Source organism: Aethalodelphis obliquidens, unplaced genomic scaffold (assembly GCF_003676395.1).
Source record: "Aethalodelphis obliquidens isolate GAN/ISIS:26980383/991018 unplaced genomic scaffold, ASM367639v1 scaffold55, whole genome shotgun sequence".
Classification (NCBI taxonomy): Eukaryota; Metazoa; Chordata; class Mammalia; order Artiodactyla; family Delphinidae; genus Aethalodelphis; species Aethalodelphis obliquidens.
This window is the reverse complement of record NW_020837999.1, coordinates 1,465,126-1,488,586: the sequence shown is the minus strand read 5'-3', so window position 1 is coordinate 1,488,586 and position 23,461 is coordinate 1,465,126. Positions and strand designations below refer to the sequence as shown.

General features: G+C 46.1%; 1 protein-coding gene across 1 annotated transcript; it reads left to right on the top strand.

Annotated features, from left to right (window-relative positions):
* The first annotated feature begins 2,539 nt into the window (after nucleotides 1-2,539).
* LOC113609143 (protein FAM163A) lies at nucleotides 2,540-5,565 on the top strand. Its single transcript, XM_027086176.1, has 2 exons — nucleotides 2,540-2,929; nucleotides 3,535-5,565. Exons 1-2 carry the CDS (start codon nucleotides 2,837-2,839, stop codon nucleotides 3,943-3,945), a joined length of 504 nt encoding a protein of 167 aa, XP_026941977.1. The 5' UTR covers nucleotides 2,540-2,836; the 3' UTR covers nucleotides 3,946-5,565.
* The last annotated feature ends 17,896 nt before the right edge of the window (nucleotides 5,566-23,461 follow it).

The following is a 23,461-nucleotide window of genomic DNA, read 5'->3' as shown; positions in this document are numbered from 1 at the left end:
AGCGGAGAGATACAACTTGCTGCCCTCTGGTGGCAGATCAGAGTCATTACTGCCAGGCCTGTGAAAGAAATGCTGTATGGTGAGATGATTACCAAACTTTTAAGTACCCGCTGTGTGCCAGGCACTGTGTATAATGCTGCAGGAGGATAGGCTACAGTATAAGATGCAACTCCTGATCCCAGAGGACTCATAATTTAGCACAGGAGTCAAGATGTTCCCACATGAAAGTTGACAAACATCATACCAAGACAGGATTTGAAAAGTGGCACATGGAAAGGCATTACAGTAGAATTCCAGCAGGAGAGAGTGCATCACCATGAGGCAGTCAGGGAAGGCTTCTTAGAGCCTTGAAGGATGGGCAGAATTTAAATAGATGGAGACAGTGAGAGCATGCTGTCCCCTACCGAAACCCTTCAGGAACCCCCACTGTCTTCAAGAGAGTTAAATCCTAATTCCTTGCCTGCCTTACAGCCTCTCCAGCTTCATCCCTACCCCCAGCCTTCCCGGATTCCTTACAGTTCCCGGAGCCTCTGTGTTCTTTCACACTCCTGGACCGTGCATTCCGTCCTCTCCACCTGGTCTACTGGACAAGCCCCCATTCAGCCTTTAGGAGTCAGCTCAAATATAACATGTTCCATGGAACTTTTCCCCGAGTGGTTAGCTGCCCCCTCCTCTGTGTTCCCACAGCCCCTGGTCTGTGCATCTCTGGTTCGTAAGGTATATTAAGTGTCTTTTCATCACTTGGCTATAAGCTTCTTAAGAACTGAGACTACCTGATGGGCAGAGGGTTCAGGCAGGGGGGACAGTGGGTGGTGAGGAAGAAAAGATAATTGGTGGTGAGCATGCAGGGAAGTGGGAGAGGGCAAGGCCTCTGAAGCTTAGTCTAAAAGTCTCCAGAGGAAGAGGGGTGCAGGGGCATGACGAAGGGCTAACTGTGGGTGATGTGAAGGGTGCTCAGAGACAAAACCGGCGAGATCTGTTAGGAAACCTTTGCACCAGTGCAGGTATGCGGTGCAGAGTCATAATTGGTGTGAAGAACAGAAGACTGGAAGAAACCAAAGAAGAATTTGAGGATTTGAAAGTCTGGGCATCTAGGGGAACACGCCACAGCTTTGTCAAACTCTAATATGCAAATAATCACCCGGGACCTTGTTAAAACGCAGGTTCTGACTCATTAGGCCTGTGGTGGGGCCTGAGAGGCTACATTTCTAACCAGCTTCCAGGTGCTGCCAGGCTGTGGTCCACAGACCGCCCTGTGAGCACTTTGAGTGATTTAGAAGCGGAGCCAGGTGCACACAGGGCTCCAGGAGCACAATGATGAGGAACAGATGGTGTCTGGGTGAAGACAGGTGCCCCTTCCCCAGGTGAGCACAGCAGGGCGCCCGGCTTCCTGAGCAGCTGGCGTTCCAGCCCTCACTTACCCTTCGAGTAACCAACAGCCTGCAAAACCCTTTGTGGCAGCCCTGGTGGAACCACTAACAGAGGGGTTGGAGGCGGGGAGCCCACCTTGGAGGGAGGGCGATGACAGCCTGTCATAATTGGGTTCGAGGTGCCAGTGTGGGCATCTGAGGGACAAGTCTGTCCACTAAGCAGTTGGAGACACAGCTGGAGCTGCAGATTTGGGACCTCTAGGCCTGTTGATGATAGAGCCCATGGTGAGAGAGCAGGGTGAGGTGAGGTGGAGCTCAGGGATTAATCTAACCCTTGGGGCCTTTTTCAGGCTAACACTCTTCTAACAACATCTCCGTCCCTTTCATTGTCTTGCAGGTCACCGTTCCCTTTATGAACGTAAGTGCTTACAGTCATTCTGTCCTCAAGATGCCAAGTCTCCTCACACGTTCCTGCTCCGTTGACACAGCCCACCTTGGTCCCCGTGTGCCTTGGGGGGTCAGGAATCCCCGTTCAGTGGCCTGAAAGGGGATTCGGCCCTCAGACAGCCTCACGTCCGGAGCGCACCTCCACCTGTTAGCCCCCATTAGCAGGACCCGTCTGGCCAGCCTCGCCCCAACCTTCCAGGGGCCAGAATGTGCCTGCCGGCTCCCTCTGAGCTCGCCTTGCCCTTGTTTTACCCAAGAATTGGAAAGAAAGGAGATACGCCCCTCAAATGAGTTGGAGCCAGGGTGGAACTTCTGAGGTTCAGACCCTGTCCCCTCCACCTGGGTCAAGGGCTCGGGGACCGTCAGCTCTTGTGCCCCAGAGGGCAGTGGTTAAGAGCATGGCCACCGGGGTGAACCAGGCTGGGTGGACTCTCAGTCACATCAGTCAAAGCCCCAGTTCATCGTGAGTGAAGTAAGGATAATCAAGAACTATCTCAAAAGGTTATTTTTTTTTCAAAAGGTTATTTTGAGGGTTAAGTGAGATAACCAGGGGAGTGCTTACCACAGTGCCTCACACAGACTAAGGCCTCAGTGAACAGAAGTTATTATTCTCTGTGTCTCGGCCCCGTGGGGTAGGGGAAGGGGTGAGGGTTAAGCCTGATGTGAACAGAGGGGAGAGGGGAGAGGAGAGGGAGAAGAGAATTAAAGCAGAAAGACAGCAAGAACCTTTGAAACTGGATGGAAACAGGGAGCAGAATCACACCTTCAGTTAGCTCTGTGCCGCCTCTCTTCCCTTCCGCAGCTATAAGCCCCACAGGTTAGGCTGGCCCAGGCCACAGCTACCCTCTGTCTTCAGGAAGCCCCTGGTGTTCCAGTGCCCAGGGCCCTCCCTGCTCTCGGGTCCCCCATGCCTTCAGCTGAGAAAGTTCCAGGAGGGCTCCCGGCCCCATGCCCAGGAGGGCAGCTGCCCCTCACCTCTCCGCACACGTCTTTGCAGAGTTTGATGGGGCGTCGGGCGGATGACAGCGGGAACGGTTGTGATCACTGGCGGAATCCTAGCTACGGTCATTCTCCTCTGCATCATCGCCGTCCTGTGCTACTGTAGGCTCCAGGTCAGTCCCCTGGGCCTGTGGCCAGAGGCCACCAGCAAACCACGTCCCCAACATGGGGGCAGAACCTGGAGGCCCACTGCGGGCGTGACAAAGCCCAAAGCTGTGGAATGTGGGAGGCGTAAGTCAAGGGGGCTGGGAGTTGGGGGGCTGTCAGAAGGGAGCTATGTTCCCCTCACGCCCTGCATACTTCGGCACCCAAGAGAGTGAGCTGGGAAAATACCGGGTCACTGTGTTGTGTCTCCCGCGCGTCTGAGATTTCTGGAGTGCTGGGAAGGGCACCGTGTGGGAAGACTCTGAAAGCAGCTCCCCGCACCCCAGCCTGTGCTTAGTAGGATCTGTATGTCCCTCCCTCTCTGCCTCCCCGCTCTCTCAGCCTCCGCCTGCAGTCAATGCACTAGGAAGTACGGGGAGGAAGAGGGGAGGAACTGGTCTTGCAGGGCTGGGAGGACATCGCTGTGGACCGTGGGCCTCTGGTGTTGAGTTTTCTCTCCGGGGCCAACCAAGCGCCTGGCGCGGGGTCCTCAGCGGAGCAGGGCCGTGGGCACCTGTGCGCAGCCAGAGGGGGGCATTCAGCCCTCAGGCAGCCCTCCCCACTCTCCCCTCAGTATTACTGCTGCAAGAGGAGCAGAGCCGAGGATGCACGCGAGGAGGAGGAGGAGGATCACGACCTGCCCGCACACCGCAGAGGCCCCACCTGCAATGTCTGCAGCTCCCAGGCCCTGGACGGCCGAGGCGGCCTGGCACCTCCCACCAGAGAGCCCTGCGGCCAGCCGTGCGGGGTGGCAGCCAGCCACTGCACTGCCTGCTCCCTATACAGCTCTCCCTTTTACATACGGACGGCTGACATGCTGCCCAACGGGGGCGGAGGCGAGAGGCTCTCCTTTGCTCCCACATACTACAAGGAGGGGGGACCCTCATGCCTCCAACTGGCAGCGCCCCAGAGTTACCCGGTGACGTGGCCAGGCTCTGGCCGTGAGGCCTTCACCAATCCAAGGGCTATTAGTACAGACGTGTAACCCCTTCCACCCCCGCCACGCACCAGCGCTGCTGCCCCAGCAGGAGCAATGGGGACAGCGGACGACACCCCCCAGCACGGCCCACAAGGACGGTCTCAGTTTTCCTGGCTTTCCTTTTCGCACAGTGGAGGGCTCACCCGGATTCAGGCTATTGAGGGCATTAAGAACCAGGGCAGGGCCTGGCCCCGCGGTCCACAGGTGGCGGCCTGACAGGTCGTGTTGGCAGCTTAGACAGTTTCTCTGTTGGGACTGTCCTGTGGCCAGTGCCAGCACGGCCACCACCCTCTCACTTCCCTCAGTCCCCTGGCTGTGCCGGGCCAGGGGAAAGCTGAGCAAAGGCTCTGGGGGTCTTCGGAGTCCTTGGGGGATGGAAGGAGAAAGGGGGGTGTGTAGGGCAAAGGGAGAGGCCAGAGCTGAGGCATTGGCAGAACTCGAGAAGGGAGAGGAAGGGGTTAAAGGGACTCTTCAGGACCTGCTTGCTGAAATGAATCCAAGAGCTAGTTCACAATCTAGTTTTGTACTTCGCCTGTTCTAGAGACTGCACTCCCTGTAGCTATTCCAGCACGGATATTGCTTTCTGAAACACATCACATCTGCATCTGCCTCTGTTTTCACAGAACACGTCGACTGGACTTTAAAGGCTGTGGCATAAGGTTATTTGTGAGGAATGCACCCAAAATGGATGTCTCCCCACAAATCCTCTTTCTCTGCCTCAGGAACCAGCTGCCCTGGCTGGAGAACCTTTTGCAAGTTTTGTTACTAGAGTTTGAGTAGCTTAGCAAAGGAAAGCCTGCTGATGGTCTCGGGGCCCTGGTCCACCACGCTGAGCACTGTGCGTGGATGCAGCCCTGCGAGGACGTGTGCATTCCCAGGTGTGTGCACACGGGCCTGTCACCAACAGTGCACACCAGGACTTTGCCACCTGCAGGAGCTGCAGGGCGGAAGGGTCTCTGATGTACCAACTAGAAAGAAAAATCTGACTCCAGACAGCAGGAGCGAAAGGTGATCAAGGTGGCAGCCAATCCCCACGGCAGCCAGCTGGCTGGTACAGGAAGAGCCTGCGGAGTCTCCCCTGGGATAACGCTGCTGCGTGGAAGCCACGGAAGCCCCTCCAGAGACCTGGTGTTCTCCCTGGGCATCCAGCCACGAGGCCACAGAGCAGGACCCCTTCGTTTCACCACGGATGGCAGCCCTCGCTCTGAGGATGGGAGGGATTTGACTTAGCAATCAGGTTCCATGCTGGCTGCCCTCCCTCCGCTGACCCACCCCCCAGTCACAGGACAGGGGCCTGTTTATTGCTGTGTCACTCTAGCCCCAGTCCAACTCCCAGTTGTAACTCAGCTGTGGCCTTATGCTGCTTGAGTGAATGCATCTGATGAGTTTCCCAGTTGCCTCTGCAGTGAGGGGTGGCTGTCCCCCCACTTCCTAAGGGCATTAGGAACCCCCAGACTCTCTTGCGTCACCGAATGCTGCAGAGCGTGGGGCAGGGAGGAAGCTGGCCCCTCTGCTGAAATCTTGATTTTTGCATTTGCGACAGGGAGGGTGAAGCTGGGGAAGGGGAAGAGAATTCGCCGCACCTTTTGCATCACTCTGGGCACTTGTCACCTTGCATCTCAACCTGTAATCGAGGATCACAGGGTTGAGAATCAGAGGAGCTCTAGGACCAGTCTCTTATCTCCTCTGAGATTCCATTTTCTCCAGGGAAATGAGACTTGTGCAGGTGGACTCTGAGGACCCTTTAATGCTCCATGAAGCCAGCACTCCCTGAAAAGCTCTGCCAGCCAGACCACTCTTTCTTGCCGCAGTCCTGGCAGGGGCTGGATGCGCTTGCCAACTGCCTGATCCTGTGTGCAGAGATTTGTGTTAATGCATGAAAGACCACAGTAAAAGACAGGGTTCGCAGGCAAAACCATTTTAATCATCAGTGGAAAGCAGACGTGTTTGACCGTCCTACTGAGTGACCTCAAATGATAACATTTCTCTGCTACCAGGAGACAGCTCTAGGTGGGGTAATGAGCTGTGTTTCAGAGCCGGGAGGGACCAGCTGAGGACGGCAGCTTTTCATGCCCATCCCACTGCCAGCCCTTACTGGGCTAAGCACGCCCCCTTGACACTAGCTGCTGGGCCTGGGCATCCTCGCCGCTTCCTGACGACCAGCCCCAGTGCCTTGCTTGCCGCCCTGGGATTCCACGGTCACACAACCACAGCAGGGGCTGCCCCTCCTCACCCAGAAGTTCCAGTCCCACCCGCCTTGGGAGAAATCAAGACCCAGTCAACTCTCACCTGCTTCTTGGCCCTGATCTGTTGGGGTCCCTGAGTGAAAAGCATCTCGTGCAATCCTGTCTCCTCCTAGAGCTTTCCCAGCCTAAATCAACCCACATATCAAAATCTGAGTTTGGGGCATTGGAGAGATGGTGGCCGCGGCCCTCGCCACACAGCCGCACGTTGCTCAGGGCACAGGCTCAAGGTTGCCTGCCCGCCTCCCTGCAGCCACAAGGGCCTTGCCTGTGGAAGAGGAAGCTCACCCCACTCAACCACACTGTACTTTTTAGCTGCCGAGTCTGTGCTCTGGGACACTATGTGGACACTTTTCAAACTGCACCCTAAACAGGAAGAGGAGAGGCAGGGGACACCCTGCTCTCTCCGCCTTTTCGCTCCACTCCCACTTCACTGCTCCTGCTACAGATTTCTTGTCCTGCATCTTTGATAACTTGGAGTCACAGCTAAGTGAATGTCAAAATAAAGGAGGAATTGGACATAGAAATCCCACAGGGTCCTCCGTTCTTTACCTGGGGAAGGGGCAGCTGGGCATGGATTTAAGAGTGAAAGCCCCTTCTCGTCGCCCAGCATGTCCTTTTTCAACACTGAGGTCTACCAGCTTCCTCTCCCTTCCTGCTTCCCTCTGCCATGTCCACCCCGACACTGTGTCCTCTACCCGACACCCCCATCCCTTTCCTTGCCTCCGTCGGAGCTCTCATCCAGGAAGGATGTGTCATTTGTTGGGAAAGGGGATTGAAGGGTAGCCACAGCTGTTCCTGAGGCAGAAGGAGCTCAGTCAGTGATGCGGAGCCCTGGGGAGCAACCTGCCTCCACTCCACCCTCACTGTCCAGGCCCCTGGGGTCCTACCTGTAATTCGGGTCAAGGTCCCCGCTCTAAAGTCGGAGGAGGCCTCTGGGTGTCTCAGGGCGCCCAGCACACAGCACCGTCCAGCCCCTCGTCCCCCAGCCACAGCTGGTGTGCTGAGCACCACAGGAATCAGGGAAGGAAGAGCTGCTGGGTCACAAAGCCTCCTCTTTCCCTGTGACCTAACATCCCAGCAATCTAGTCCTGGTGGTCAGAGGTGGAGTTTTGTGTTAGACTTCACTTTGAACTCTGGTTCCACCACTTACCGTGTGACTTTAGGGAACTTTTTGGACTTCTCTGTGTCTCAGTTTCCTCATCTGTACAACTGGGCTCACGATGCCTACCTTATTCCATTGCTGTGAAAATTACGTGAGCCTGGCGCACATGGTAGCCACTGTCGTTAGTAGGATTTGGTGGGGACTCAAGTCTGAGCTGTGGAGGCAGCTGGGATTGCTCAGGCATCAGGGTGGAAGCCTCCTGGGGGCTCTTTTTCATCTCTCCCCCAAGCCTTCCAGAGCCTCTCCTCCCTCGCCACTTCTCCCTGCCTGTTCCAGACGCTGCCAGGACCACCTCTCTGCCCATTACTGCCTCTCCCTTCATTTGGAGACTCCCTCATAACTGCTTGTGACTCTTTGAGAGACCGAGGGTCCTATCAACCTAGGACTGAATTTTGGCCTCACATTTGCCCCAGTAAATTGTACGAACGAGGGAGAGAATATTCATACGTACAACGGCTCAGCTCTCAGCTTGGCACTGTGCATATTTCATTGGTTTCCAAGTTCAAGGCTTGGGTTTGAAAGTCAGGTCAGAAGGGGTCCAGAGGACATCCAGCTCCTCCTCTTGAGCCTGGACTCCCCAGGTTGTCCATCCGTGGCCCTGCTGAGCCTCACTCAGAACTTGCTAGACATTCTGGCTGCTCTGCTCCCAGGTGTTAGTGGGGAGGTGAGAGCGGGAGAAAGAGCAGGAGGGAGGGAGTCCCAGTGTCTGGTTGGGAGGAATGGGAATGTGCTTCTGTAGGACACCATCTGCATCTTCACAGAGTTAGGAAACCAGAGGAGAACTGGACCTGCCTCTCCCAGTGCTTTTTAGATGGGAGGAAAGAGAACCTGTAAGTATAATGTTGACACTTTGATCCTGAGTTTTGTTCTGGATCTAACTACACAACTCAAGGTTAAACAGAGGCCTGAACCTCTTCACAAAGTCTTCTGAACTCTTCTCGAACATAGGGCCCAACCAAAGGGAGAGGCCATCTCCAGACAACCCACTGTTACCCACAGTAACAGTGTAGCTGAGGAGGCCACGACTCAACCCCCAGGGGGGGTTCTCTCGAACTCTTCCTCAGGCAGGACTCCTGAGCAGGGCAGGGTCCTGGGTGAGGGTGGGAGGAGGGTGGAGAATGGCACCTCCCCCTTCTAATCTCTAAAAGGCACGATCATCAAAAGCAACCACACACAGGCTCTGAAAAATCTCCGCGTTCTCCCAGTCTGTGAAGGCACTGTCCAGCAAACAAATTCAAATACATTCAAGAATAACAGACTTATCATGAATATTCTTAAGGGTAATATTTTCTGCCTTTTAACCCATTTGTTGGGCAGCCGTGAACTCTTCCTGAAGCTTAGGAGAGGAACATTCACCCTGCCCTAATCAAGGCGGAAGTCCCCCTTTCTCAAGCAAACTGCCCCCCACAGTCCAAGGTGAGCCTGCTTCCCCAGGATGTCCTTTTCCAAGGGTGGCTGGTCTCTCGGGGACAATCTGCCCAGGCCTCCAGGGAAGTACTTGGCTCCCAACTTCTTCTCCATCCTGTCATCCCCCCCACCTCCTTCCTACACACACACTACCATCACCACCACTACCCCCAGCAAGGAACCACAGCCACAGCCAGGAGTTGGCAGGTAGATGAGGCAGCCTTCTCCCCGAGCTCACTGGCTCCCAGGCCTGCTCCACCCAGTGGGCAGGACAGTTCCAGTCTTCACAGGGGTGAACATCCAGAAGCCGGGTGGCTGGATCGCATTGGGCATCTGAGATCACCTTCCCCTCCAAGTCTCAACAGAAGATGACACAGCTCATCCAGCGCCGGCCATGGGCGCCTGAGGCCTTGGAGGCACACAGGGCTCGTGTGCTGGCCTGCCTGCAGGTACGAGCCAGGTCCCACATCCGCGCCAACCCATCCCAATATCTGCATATCCTCCTGGGCTGCGTTTTGCCTTGGGCCAGAGGTTTTCTTTCTACCCATTGGGAATTCCATCCTTGTTTCTATCAAAAGATCATTCCCTGAGAAGATCTGTGTTCCGGGTCTAATCAAGCATCCTGAAATTATAGCAGAGGCCTGACCCTCCTCACAACATCCTCTGAATTCTTTCTCCAAACATATAGGGCCCAACCAAAGGAATCCAGCATGGTCAGAAGACCCCAAAGCCCAGGCCCCTGCATAGACACCGAGGGTCTCACCAGACCCTCACCCTCCTCTTGCCTCCTTCCCACCATATGTGGCCCCGGTACCCCCATCTGAGGAGGAGCCCTGAGCTGGTGACAACAAATGAGCAGGAACCCAAAAAAGAAAATTTAAGAATTGAGAATTTCCAATGAGGTCAAAAAGTGGTAATATAAAAGGTTGGACATCGGAAGGATACATAAAAAACAAATACAAATGGCTTCCTATTGGGAGGGAGTGGGGAATCAATAAGATGAAGGTAGAAACAAAGCTTTTCAGTGTATGCCTGGTTATATTATTTTGACTTTGTAACTCTACATTTTGAAAAGTTTTTTCGTCTGTTGAATTATACCAAACTGTGCCTGAGAATAAGCGAGTACCGTCCTGGCAGTCACATGCAGGTACATACCCAGCTGTGAGCAGAGCCCTTGGGGGGAAGCCTGCTGAGGCCCGTGCTCAGAAGCCTAACTGAAGAGAGGCTGAGTCTCCTGAGATGCTGCCGCATTTGGATCCTCCCAGCCCTGGGGCTGGGTCACAGCTTCTGCCTGGGGACCCTCCACAGGCAAGGAGGCTTCTGTGCAGCAAGTAGGGAGCAGTCTTCTCCCCACAAGGCCAGCAGGCAGAAGGCTAGAGGGAGAAACAGTGTCAGTCAGCATAGGTCCTATCAGATCATTATTTTTTGAATATTTTTTGTTGTGGTAAAATATCTGTAACAAAAATTTACAATTTTAACCATTTCAAGGTGTATGATTCAGTGGCATTGGTTCAGCAGTGGACTGATTTATTTATTTATTTGAGATACAATTGACATATGACATTGTATTAATTTTAGGTGTGCAACATAATTTAATATCTGTATATAATGCAAGATGATCACCACAATAAGTTTAAAGGCCATTAGCACATATAGGTACACATTTGCAGTTGTTTTTTGATGAGACTTTTAAGATTCTCTTAGCAACTATCCCATATACAATATATACATTTTTTAATACAGTATTGTTAACCATAGTCACCATGCTGTACATTACATCTCCAGGACTTTTCATCTTATAACTGCAAGTTTTACTTTTTTAAATTTGGTAACAACTTAAGTTCAAACACATTCTAAAGCTACTTTTTTACCCTCACCGCCCCGCCATGCTATGTTTTTGTTGTCACAGTAGGTTCTTTTAATACTGTGCTTCTCCAGTTCACTTGCTAGCTTTCTCCAGTAGAGAAGGCAGTAGCCAAGGGCTCAGGATCTAGGCTCTGGTCTCAATTTTGCACTAATAACCACATGGCCTTAGATGTCACTTAGTCCCTCAGTTTCCCCATCTGTAAAATGAGGGATTTAGACTATACAGCTATTCCAATCATTTCATTTTGGTATTTTACGCCCCCTTTTTTTAGAAGCTTCTAGGCAATGAAACTCAAAGCCAAAGTGTAAGGAGCCTATTGGTTCTCTAAGTCCAATCAAATGATGTCAGAACGTTTCAGTAAAGACAAAACAACCTGGTTGTCAGAAACCTGACTCGTTCGTAACTTTCAGGAACTGATGTGTTGCAGAAAGTTATAAATGAAGTTCAGGGGCCAGAAACCATCATTCCCTTGGGTGACCCAAGTGGTTCCCTCTGCAGCCATGTCCTCAGCTTTGAGCCATGTGACCCAATTCTAAGGGTGAACCAAAGTGCTCCCAAGCTGAGCTAGGCAGGAAGGCCAAAGGGCACAAATTGTGGAAAACAGCCATGAGAGAGAAGGACTAACATAGGCAAAACTGTTCATTCAACTAGCATTTGCTGGGGATGCAACACTAGGTAACAAACATTGTGCTAGGAGCTGGAGAAATATAACTGAAAAGTACCACCCCTGCCCTCAAGAGGTTTATACTCCAGGATGGAAAATTAACACATATTTCACAGGTAAAATACTAAACCCTCCAGGTATTCACTTGCCCTGGACTAAAACAGAGACTGGAGACTCAAAGGGTAGAAGATGGAGCTCATTATCCTCAGACTGGCATGGTCAAAGACAGGAAGGGGCAGTGTTCAGCGGCTGCCAGATGTGGCACCATTACTTTAGGAAGTTGATACTAGCCTCAGCACTTCTTTCCTGCCAGACATTGTCCTCATGTTAGAAAGAGCGAAGTTGCTAAGTCAGCTCAGGCTGACAAATGACCATAGATAGGTGCCTTAAGCAACAAACATTTATTTCTCACAGTTCTGGAGGCTGGGAAGTCAAGATCTAGGTATTTTCAAATATGACGTCTGGTGAGGGCCCACTTCCCAGTTCATAGATGGCCATCTTCTCACTGAGTCCTCATATGGTGGAAGGGACGAGAGAGCTCTCTGGGGCCTATTTTATAAGGGTGCTATCCTATTCATGAGGGCTCCACCCTCATGACCTAATCACTGCCCCCGCAAAGACCCCACCTTCTAATACCATCACGTTGTGGGGTAGGATGTCAATACATAAATCTTGGGGAGACACAAGCATTCAATCCATTGCAGATGGGTCTCAGGTCACTGAGACAAGAAACCATTGATCAAGGCAATTTGTAGACAATGAAGAGAGACTGAAATTCAAGCAGAGACAGGTACAGACATGCAGAGGATGTGCTAGGTTAAAGGCCTTGAGGAGGTGAAGGTACATAATGTGGTGAATTAAAGAGACACAAGAAGAAAGAAGATAGACTCTAAGACTCGATCCCAGCTGTCAGGATCACAGAGTCCTAGGGCTAGAAGACAGTCAGAGGTCACATAGTCAACCCCACCTCAATGCACTGTCAACGCAAATAATCGATAACCAATCTAAAAATAGAGGGGAGTTTTACTCAAGCCAAACTGAGAACTAGAGCCCTGGAGACAGCCTCTCAGTAGCTCTGAGGAATTCCTCCCGAAAGCATGGTTTTCAGCACAGTTTTATATCTTATCAGAACGAAGAACAACAAACATGACAGGGGTACATTCCTTCAAGTTTTCCAAAAAAGACAGATTAGCAAATACACAGTGAGTCAGTATGGCCTTGGTGCCTGGGAAGGGAGCCTTATCATCAAAGGAGTACTAGCATTGATGTCCCAGGAAGGGAGGCATTTATCTTTATCTTCAAAACGGACATTCTTTACTTCTGCACAGTGCACCCTCTTCTTTAATGGTTAGGGCAGATGTACAGTGTATGTGTGATGGGCCACAGACAGACTGTCCTAGTTGGCATAAAGTTCAAGCCAAATCGCGTACAATATTTTAATTTTAATTTTAATATAGTGTGTTTTTGCTATATGACTATGAAAATTCCTGACAGCTGATGCTACCAGGTGGGGTTGGTGTATGGAGAGTTATTTAAAACACTAAACAACATAAATCTAGAAGTTTAAATCCTTCCTCTGCAAAAGGCCATCCATGGACTTGAACAAGCCACCCGACTAGTCTTTATTTAGTGTTCTGTGTGCTGTAAACTTAGGCTCGATGCTGCCCACCAGGATGTAGGGAACCAGGATGTAGGGAGGGGCAAATTATGGGGACTGAGTGCTGTCTGGACCATACCTGTGCATGCTCTGCACCCAGTTTGCTCTCCCCGTTAGATCATATCTCTTCAAGGCCTTTCTGAAGGGCAGCTGTCACCTTCCCACTGGGCCTGATAGGGTCACCCCCTCAGAGGAACACTTGCATTTTCTTTCTGTGTTTTGTGTTTGGGTGCTGTCAGATGAAACCCTGTCAGGGAATAACCAGCCCCAAAACACAACTGGGAAGATAGTCTGCTGCAATGAGTGATTTGCAGGCTCTGGTGGGGTCGATCATCTCTAATGCAGGGCTGGTGACCCCTCCTGTAGCCTCTTGAAACCACGATGCTATTAAGCCCCCAAATATCAATCTCCTTCTTTCAGACTTTGGACAGCATGTTGTTTATGGGTATGTGACTGTCAGCAAGAAGGACATTCTGCCAAATATAAATTCTTGGTCATACTTCCCACAGATAGAAGAGGCAAGATCCTATTCAAGATTACCAACTTTGGGGGTGGAAGAAAATATTCTCCCAAACCAGGTGAAAGTATTTTCCCGTTGCGGAGCACAGGCTCTGGACGCGCAGGCTCAGCGGCCATGACTCACGGGCCCGGCCACTCCGCGGCATGCGGGATCTCCCCGGACCGGGACACGAACCCGTGTCCCCCACATCGGCAGGCGGACTCTCAACCACTGTGCCACCAGGGAAGCCCCAGGTGAAAGTTTTGATTTTTCCTAAGTCATTGAGATAGCCAATGTTCTGTTCCGTTCTCGGCACACGGTGGGCACTTGGGAAATATTCACTGAACTGAAGGTAGCCTCATGCCTAAGATTACAGAAAGCAAAGTCAGGGGAGGAGAAAGAGCATTACAGGATGGGGGGGGGGGGGGTACTAGGAGAAGACTTAAAGACCACCAATAGCCTTGGTAAGAGGGCATTTACAGCCTTAGGCCAGCAACAAATATTCTCATAGAACTTCTGTTATTCATCATTATTTGCAAAATAATCAGAATTCCATGGGAGAGGGGCTTCCTTTCACAGAGAACCATGGTAGTTAGCCAGCAGCACAGGCAGTATTGTTTTCTGTGAAGATCCTCAGTGAACTGAGTAATTCCAAAGATGAATAAACTCTCCCACTATTGGGGGTTGGGTGGGGAGGGACGGAGGGATCACTCTTATATTTGAGTGTGAATAAAATTGATGCTTTTATAGCGCAAAAGCTAAGGACTTCAGCGTACGGTAGGTTTTTAGATTTGAGAAGCACATTTTCTAGCCTCTTCTAGCTACGGTGTAATCAAAAAAACAAGACAACCCAAACTAAGCAGTTTATTTGCTTCTTGGATATGCAGAGTAAATGTCAGGAAGATGCCAGTTTCCCACCAGATCATTAAAAATTGTAATACAATCCCCATGAAAAACTCTAATCTTTTTTAGACAAGGCGATTTTAAAGTTCATTTGAAAAAATAAGTAATAATGGTAGGAACTTCGTAAAAATAAATAAATGAACCACCACCAGTATTAAAGCTCCAATAATTAAAACTGTGGTGTTTATGCCTAATGACCAGCTCAATGGATCAGAAAAGAAAATTCAGAAACAGGCACAAACACATATGGGAACTAAGTTTGTGACAAAGTGGCACTTCAGATCAGTGGGGGAAAGATAGATTCTCAGTAAATGATGTTTGAGCAGCTACAGTAATTCAGTGAAGTAGGTCACTCTGACTTTTTGTTAAATGTGAATATTCACTTTCAAATATGTAAACGAAGTCTATAATGTAACTCAAAGTTAAAATCACCATATGTGATAGGTTTGAAAAATCTATCATTTAATTTAATAAACAGTTATCATTGTAAGAGTAAAATACTGAATCAGTTACGTTTTGTGAAAGTTGTTAATTTTATGTAAAAAATATGAACTTGAAAACACTTAATAGGGAAATAAATTGACAGTTGATATGAATATCAAGAAAGATACATTTAGGAGAATAACATTACATTCTTTTTGAGATAAACACCACTTATTAAAATGTAAATAATAATAAGGAGATGTTGGTCAAAACTTTCAGCTGTAGGTTCTGGAAATCTAAGGTACAGCATGGTGACTGCAGCTAATACTGTATTGTATACTTGAAATTTGCTAAGAGAGTAAATCTTATGTTCTCACCACAAAAAAGTGTAACTATGTAAGTTGATGAATATGTTAACGACTGTGGTGATCATTTCACAATATACGTATATCAAATCATCATGTTGTACACCTGAAATATATTAGTTTATTTGCCAATTATACCTCAATAAACCTGGAAAAATAAATAATTCAAAGCAGATAAGAGATTAGATATCATAATTTTAATCTTCCTATGATTATTTGGGGTGCTATTAGTTAACAAAATAATCTTTAAACACTGTATTTAATTTTTAAGTATGTAATAGGGAAGAACCTTCGTATTCTATTACAGGTTAATCACTAAAGGAATGTTGCCTATAAGCTTAAATTATACATAATGGCCCATCTCTGGGAACCCTGCCTCCCAGGTAATGAGCATTAAGCTAAAATGCTTCGCAGGAATCATCCTGACCAGGCCCACCTGTGAATGACTGCAGGCGGAAAGAAATTATCACATCCTCCCAGAGGCTGATGGGAACCAGGAAATGCTTGACTCTGCTCCCTCCCCTTTTAGTATAAAAGAAGCCTGAATTCTAACTCAGGCAGGATGGTCCTTTGTGACACGGGTTCACCATCTTCTTGGCCTGCTGGCTTTCGGCATAAAGTTGCTATTCTTTGCCCCATCAACTCGTCTCTCGACTTACTGGCCTGTCGTGCGGTGAGCAGTACAAGCTTGGACTCAGTAACAGGTATTTATTTCCATTTAGGTCATGAGTCTTTCGTTTTTAGTCTTATTAGGAATTTTTCAAATCTTGTACAGATGCATTAAAAATAAGATGTCAGGGCTCCCCTGGTGGCGCAGTGGTTGAGAGTCCGCCTGCCGAGGCAGGGGACATGGGTTCGTGCCCCGGTCCGGGAAGATCCCACATGCCGCAGAGCGGCTGGGCCCGTGAGCCATGGCCGCTGAGCCTGCGCGTCCGGAGCCTGTGCTCCGCACGCGTTCCGCAAAAAAAAAAAAAAAAAAAAAAAGTCAACTTTGCCACCTCAAACTATCATGGGGAGGAAATAATTCCAAAATTATGTATAAGAACACCTATGAATCAGATATAATAAAGAACAGAGTGTATGAAGAAAAGAAGTACAATATAAATGCTAACAACCCTTATTAAATAATATTCATTATTATTTAATAAAACAAAGGGACATTTAGTCATATGAAAAGAACACTAATGGTTTTGACAGCATGCTGGACTGATGATGAATTCATCTGTGCTTCTGCTTTTCTTGCTTTCTGAGAAATTTCTGAGAATTCCTGATCACTCAGAAAGCAATATGGTGAAAATCTGATTGAAGAAATATACACCTTATCTATGCTGTTTCTTTTGTAATTGGAATAGCTAACCACTTGGTAATCATGCCCCAGACTTTCACCACTAAATAATAACCATTGAACTGATGGCGCTTGTCAAAGGTACTTTCCTTCTTTGTTTAAATTTGCTAATTCAGGCATTAAGTTTAAAGACAACTCTATAGGAAGAAAGACTATTACCTCGAGTTCACTTGTAGTGATTATTTGGGGTGATATTTTTTAATTAAAACAAGGGGGAGAATCATTTTTCTTCCTATACCTACCAAGAGTATAATGTAAAAAATGGCACCAGCTCTTGTGCTGTGGCTCCTGTTTATTCTGGCTGCTGCTGTATACTTAAATTTTCAAATCAAATGCAGTCGCTAAAGTTTTTTTGTTACTTCTTCGTTAGTTTCCTGTAAGCGTACTGACATTCTTCTAAAAGCCATTCATCTAGATTTTACCTGGAGAATATTCTACATACAGCTTACTTTCTCAGTGAAACTCATAAACAAATGGATGAAAAATTGATAAAATGTTGTGCAATATCATTGACAATAGACCAACATGGTGATTTAGTAACCAGAAGCATATGTTTGCACTGTTCAGTAATGTGTCTGACAAGTAATTATAGCCCCACATCGTGTGATGAAATTACTGGCTATAATCACAAAGACAGTGGGGCATATTCAAATTATCTTTCTCCAGCCAAACTACATGGCATATAAGAAATTATGAAACTAACTTGTAGCATACTTACAGGAGGCATTCAAACAAGATGTTTTTTTAAAAAGCTGCTTGAAACCAAAGAATTACTGACTTTTTGTGGATAACAATACCAACTTTGCAGGGCTTGCCTAGCAGCCATCTTGCTTATATAACCAAACTGGTGTGCCTCACATGGGGCACACCAGAGCCTCTGCCTGACTGGATGCAGGCCCAGGAGGCCTATGGCTTTAGCCCCACTCGGCACTTTGTTTGTACCGTTTCTGATCCTTAAAGGTGCATCTCTTGGCTTTGTGTTATTTTTGTTTTTTAACTTTATTGAAGTATAGTTGATTTACAATGTGTTAATTTCTGCTATACAGCAAATTGATTCAGTTATACGTATATACATTCTTCATATTCTTTTCCATTATGGTCTATCACAGGATATTAAATATAGTCCCCTGTGCTATACAATAGGACCTTGTTGTTTATCCATCCTATATATAATAGTTTGCATCTGCTAATCCCAAACTCCCAATCGTTCCCTCCCTCACCCCCTTGGCCACCACAAGTCTGTTCTCTATGCCTGTGAGTCTGTTTCTGTTTTGTAGATAGGTTCATTTGTGTCATATTTTAGATTCCACATGTAAGTGATATCATATGGTATTTGTCTTTCTGACTTTCTTCACTTAGTATGATAATCTCTAGGTCCATCCATGTTACTGCAGATGGCATTATTTCATTCTTTTTTATGGTTGAGTAATACTCCATTGTATATACATACCACATCTTCTTTATCCATTCATCTGTCAATGGACATTTAGGTTGTTTCCATGCCTTAGCTATTGTGAATAGTGCTGCTATGATCATAGGGGTGCATGTATCTTTTCAAATTAGAATTTTGTCTGGGTATATGCCCAGGAGTGGGATTGTAAGATCATATGGTAATTCTATTTTTAGTTTTCTGAGGACCCTCCGTACTGTTTTCCATAGTGGCTGCACCAACTTAGATTCCCACCAACAGTATAGGAGGTTCCCTTTTACCACACCCTCTCCAGCATTTGTTGTCGACTTTTTTTTTTTTTTTTTTTTTTTTTGTGGTACGCGGGCGTCTCACCGTTGTGGCCCCTCCCACTGCAGAGCACAGGATCCGGACGCGCAGGCCCAGCGGCCATGGCTCACGGGCCCAGCCGCTCCGCGGCATGTTGAATCCTCCCGGACCAGGGCACGAACCCGTGTCCCCTGCATTGGCAGGCGGACTCTCAACCACTGCGCCACCAGGGAAGCCCTGTTGTCGACTTTTAATGACGGCCATTCTGACTGGTGTGAGGTGGTACCTCATTGTAGTTTTGATTTGCATTTCTCTAATGATTAGTGATGATTGATGGCTCTGTGTCTTTCAATTTCCCGTGAATTTATTCTATTATTGTTACATGTTTGGAGTTACAAAAAGATGTTAAAATGGCATCTTAGGTAATATAATAGTAAAAGGCATTACAGAGTTGACGGTTCATCTTAAGTACTGGTTTGTATATTAGAAAATCAGGGATCCTAAAAAGTGTCAGGCTATAGGTCAAAAAAGACGATTTGTGTCTCATTTGTACTGTTTGTGTGGATGAGGGCCTCCGGAGGCCCTAAATTCATGTATCATGTGGGTGGATTCTTCAGTAAAGTGTGCCCTGCCCATATATGAAACAGGATCTCCTTAAGTAGCTAAGGACTTCACTCAGTAGCTAAGATCATTCCCTAGTTTAGCTTGATGAAGCTACTTTGTTAAAGAAAAAAATATCCAATGACGCATGTTAAAAATGGTAAGGCAGACTTGATTCAGGACCCTCATTATAGGTATAGGGACCACTGCAGTGGGATGTCACAGTGGGGAGAGATTGGATTCAACTCCAAATACAGCTTGGGCAAGGAGGAATTTATAACCAAGGAGCAGGGATGGAAAACAACTAAGAGGAAACACCAAGGAAACGGGGGTTCTGGCTAAACTGACCTATCAGGCCAGAGTGATCAGACATCACCTAGGGGATGCTGGAAGATGAGGAGCCAGGTAGGATATTGAGGGTGTGGGGTTCTAGTTAAATTGACTTAGCAGGATTCTTGCTAAAACTGTGTTTTCCAAAGAAGTACACAGATAGGCCTAGAAAAATATTCAGGAGGCTGACTAAAGTTTGGTCAAGCAAAGAACCATTGTCAGCTTCTGCATCAAACGTTCCATGACCCAGACTGCAACTTCAGACTTGACATCATTTTTATCGTACACTATTTAAAATTACAATTCCTACAGTAACTAAATAACTCATAGCACCTCTCTTCCTTATTAAGCAGTTTTCACAGTATTGAGGCTTAAGTCTGTTCCTACGTATTTGGAGAAGTATCTTAACATCCTCTAGTTGTGAGTTTATGAATTAAAATATCACGTTGCTGAAAACCCTATGTTCTTTGCCTTCAGGCTCATCTTGTCCTTTGACTTTAGCCCATTCCACTGAAAGCTCTTACTTAAGACATGCTGACTCCCAAGAGTTCCTGTTTTTCTAAACTGCAGGAATAAATCAGATTTTCAAAACTGAATTCAGATTTGGTGGAAAATTGTTCAATAAAATGTCGATAGGTCTGTTGTTTTTAGTGGGGTACAAACAGTGGGGACAGAAAGCTGGGAGAAGGGTGGGTGAGGGGCTGAGATGGGTATTCAGGTGCTTCTGCGCTCTAACTCTGGTTTGACAACATTTTACGGCAGAAATTCTTAATACACTGTCCTCTCCCACCCCCGACACACAACTGAAAAATGTCCACTCTTAAGATTAACACATTCCCAATCAGCACACCTAGGTTAGGAGCAATTCCCAGAGCTCTACTTACAAGCCCTCCCTCTCTCCTACTGAAGAAAACCTCGTTAAGTAGAAAGAGCAAAGGAAGAATGCTAAATGAGGCCTGCAACTGATGGCCTGGTGCCTCCTGACACTCACAGGATTCTTTAGCTCTTGAACTTGTTACCAAAGGAGGGCAGTTTCCTTCCCCATCATTAATGACCATATGCCCATTTCTATAAACTTGCTACTTGGGGAACTATAATCAAGAATGAGTCAACGGAGAAAAATTAAGGAGATTTATTTTTCGTAAAACCACACAACTAATTTGAATAAGGCACTTTCTTCAACATCTATAAGAAACAAATGCAAACACAATCATGGTTACATAAGGAAGAAGGGGGATGCCAACAATTCTGACATTAATACTGGCAAAGCCCGTTTCTTTTTGTTAGGTTAAAAAAAAAAAGCAAATTGCAGTTGTTTGAAAGTTAATGTGCCGTTTCTTTTATGACAGGGATGGCAAACAGATTTAAATCTCCTGTAATCCGCTCAACCAGAAGCAGCTGCCTGGCGCTTTGGGCTGAGAAGGCTGAGGCTAGTGCGGGCACAGGGAGAAGGAAGGCTGGAACTGCCGCGGGCCTTCACATCTTCTTGCCAGCTCTACCCTACCTACTGAGCCCACTGCTTCCCAAGTCCAAAAATATTCTTTTTGGTTCAGGTAACTGCTCTTAGCCAAGGGCAAAGTTAGTTTATGAAGCCTCAATGAGGAAAAGTGGGAGATCATTTCCCAGTATAGGAACCAATCTATGGATTTTTAAAGACATCAAAACAAGCTGAAGTAAACACAGCATATAATCCTGGAAGGAAAGGCATTGAAAACTGAATTATTTATATCTTTACCAATTATTTACAGATTAGGGGATACTGGTTGTGTTCTCAGGCCCTTTGGATAAGGCTAGTGCTCTTAACTAGTTTGTATATTTTTAAAAACAGATCGAGAAGCACTGCCATATACAGAACTGATAGGGCCGTGTATTAGTTGGAAGTGAGCTTCAGTAGCCCAGTCTCAGTCTGAATGAGGCAAATTTAGGCCCACATCATCAGCTACTTTACAACCTAATACCTAAAACTTAACATAATAGGAATAAGGCATATTTTAAAGTCATCTGGAAAAACTGTTTTACACAGATATCTTTAGTTCTCTCTAGAATTGGTAACACCTTCTTTGCAAATATATTATTCATAGCAAGTATTTCCCACGTGACTCATAAGCCTCAGTATTTCATAATCTCATAGATACCCTTAGAAATATTTTAGAATAATCATTTCATCATATTTCTATGGATTATGATAGTGATTCATAATCATTAATATTCACAATACATATATAAAGACAAACATCAACATTCCCATTGAACAAGTGATAGTGTTAAAGGTACTTTAATTTTTGAAAAAAACAAAAACAAGAGAAAACAGAACCACTAACTTTTCAACAAATTTCAAAATGAAATATATTATGCTCAGATTGGTGGACAAAATATTAAAGATTAATATTTAACCATACATTCAACATGAAAAGCAGACTAAAACTGCTTTTATAAAATGACATATTGAGGGCTTTACAAAGATGTGTTGGTTTATTTTTATAATTGTTAGATTTTATTTTCAGATGATAAAAGAAAAAAGGTATCATGTTCCTATTTGAAAGTACTTCTCTACAAATAAACTGTGTATGGATATAAGCTTTATTCCCAATAAATGATAATCAGCTATAATGATTATATCTTCTGCTTAACATTACTTTTTGAAGTACTAGACACCTGACTATGCTGCATAGAAACTGGTCAGATGTATGCAAATATAGTCCCAGAGAAGATCATCTTGCTGAATTAGTATCACTTTTACATGCTGAATTTGTTATATTTTATCATCAATGCTCCTTATGTTTCCTGTATAAAACAAACAAAAACTGTGAAAGGGTCAAAACCACCTCAGCTGCTAACACTGTTCAGCTGTGTCATTACCTGGAGGATGGTGGGTCACAGGCCTGCTGAACCTTACCACATAAGCTTGGCAGCTTTCAAATGAAATATATTTAAATTACTTTATTGATTTAAAAATTAGAAGTAGAAACAACAGCATTGCTTGGTAGCTAACTGGGAAACCTAAAATTTACCCCACAGGGGAAAAAACTCAAGTCGAGAGACAGTTTATAATTCTACCAGTTGGTTCTAGAACTCTGGTATCACTCAAGAAGTGATTTATATTAATATATAACATAATTAGAGTTGTTCTATGATAATAATTAAATGGTGATGTTTGGGTATCATATATCGTATCAAATGCCCACAAGTCATTGTTCTAAGTCAAACAAGCAAACTATCTATTATAGTAATGAAAGATGAACTACTAGACACACAAAAGAAAATTTAGAAACTTGAAAAATGTAAAAAAAATAGGTACAATTGAATAGAAATTAACCTAAGGGTACATTAGATAATAGATTTTATTTGTACATTTAAAAAATATAAAGTTTTATGCTTTAAGAATAATCATTTTATTCATGAGGACACAGAGCTAATATACTGCTTCTTTTAAAAATGATTTTTGAAATAGTGGACAGAAAACTGACAACAGTTTCAGTTGATTGCACTTATACATGGAAGGAGACATGTTTTTTTAACAAAGGCTGAACAGTAAAAAAAAAATTGTGACATTTGGAAATATTTTCTAAATTATACTGAAAGGAAATGATGAAAAACCATATTCAACTGAATGACGAAACCATCTTTATCTCAGCTGTGATCTGAGTCACTGACAGATTAGATGTGCACACTTCATACTGGTTCTTTATAAATCTGAGGTAGCACAGGTCAGCAGGCACCAGTTCTACAAGGCACCAATGGTTTTGTGTGATGTAATGCTAGCATCTGAGATCCAGAAATATCAAAAAATATTGAATATGGCATATAGATTTTTCTTCAATTTCCACTGATTTTAAATTGGATTGATATTATATTCACTATGCTTTAACTTTTTGTTCAGGAAGGTCTCTCCTCAAATCTAGCGGAAGAGTCCTTCACAAAGTCCCAAATGAAAACAGTTCCTTTAGGTACGGCCTTACGTTCAATTGAGCACAATGTCAGGTCTTGGTTAGAACATATCTGTTTTTCCTGTGACAAACACTTTCAAATAGATTCTTCCCCCCATGTCTTTATGCTCTCTGTTTAGGCATCAACAAAGACCCCTATATCTTCTTACTGTTTCCGAAAATCCTTCCATAATTTAGTCACATGACTTCAGAGGCCAAAACCTAACTGAAATATTCCAGGTTCATGGTGATAGTTCCTAGGTATGCCATGTAATGGGACAAATCCTTCATTAGGTCAAGATCATTTTACTAAAGTTCTGCCTTCGGGGTTGAGATGCAAATCAACAATCACTGTCTCCATAAACATCTTTCTCAAGCTTTCTTACAATCACAGAACATGGTCCAACAATT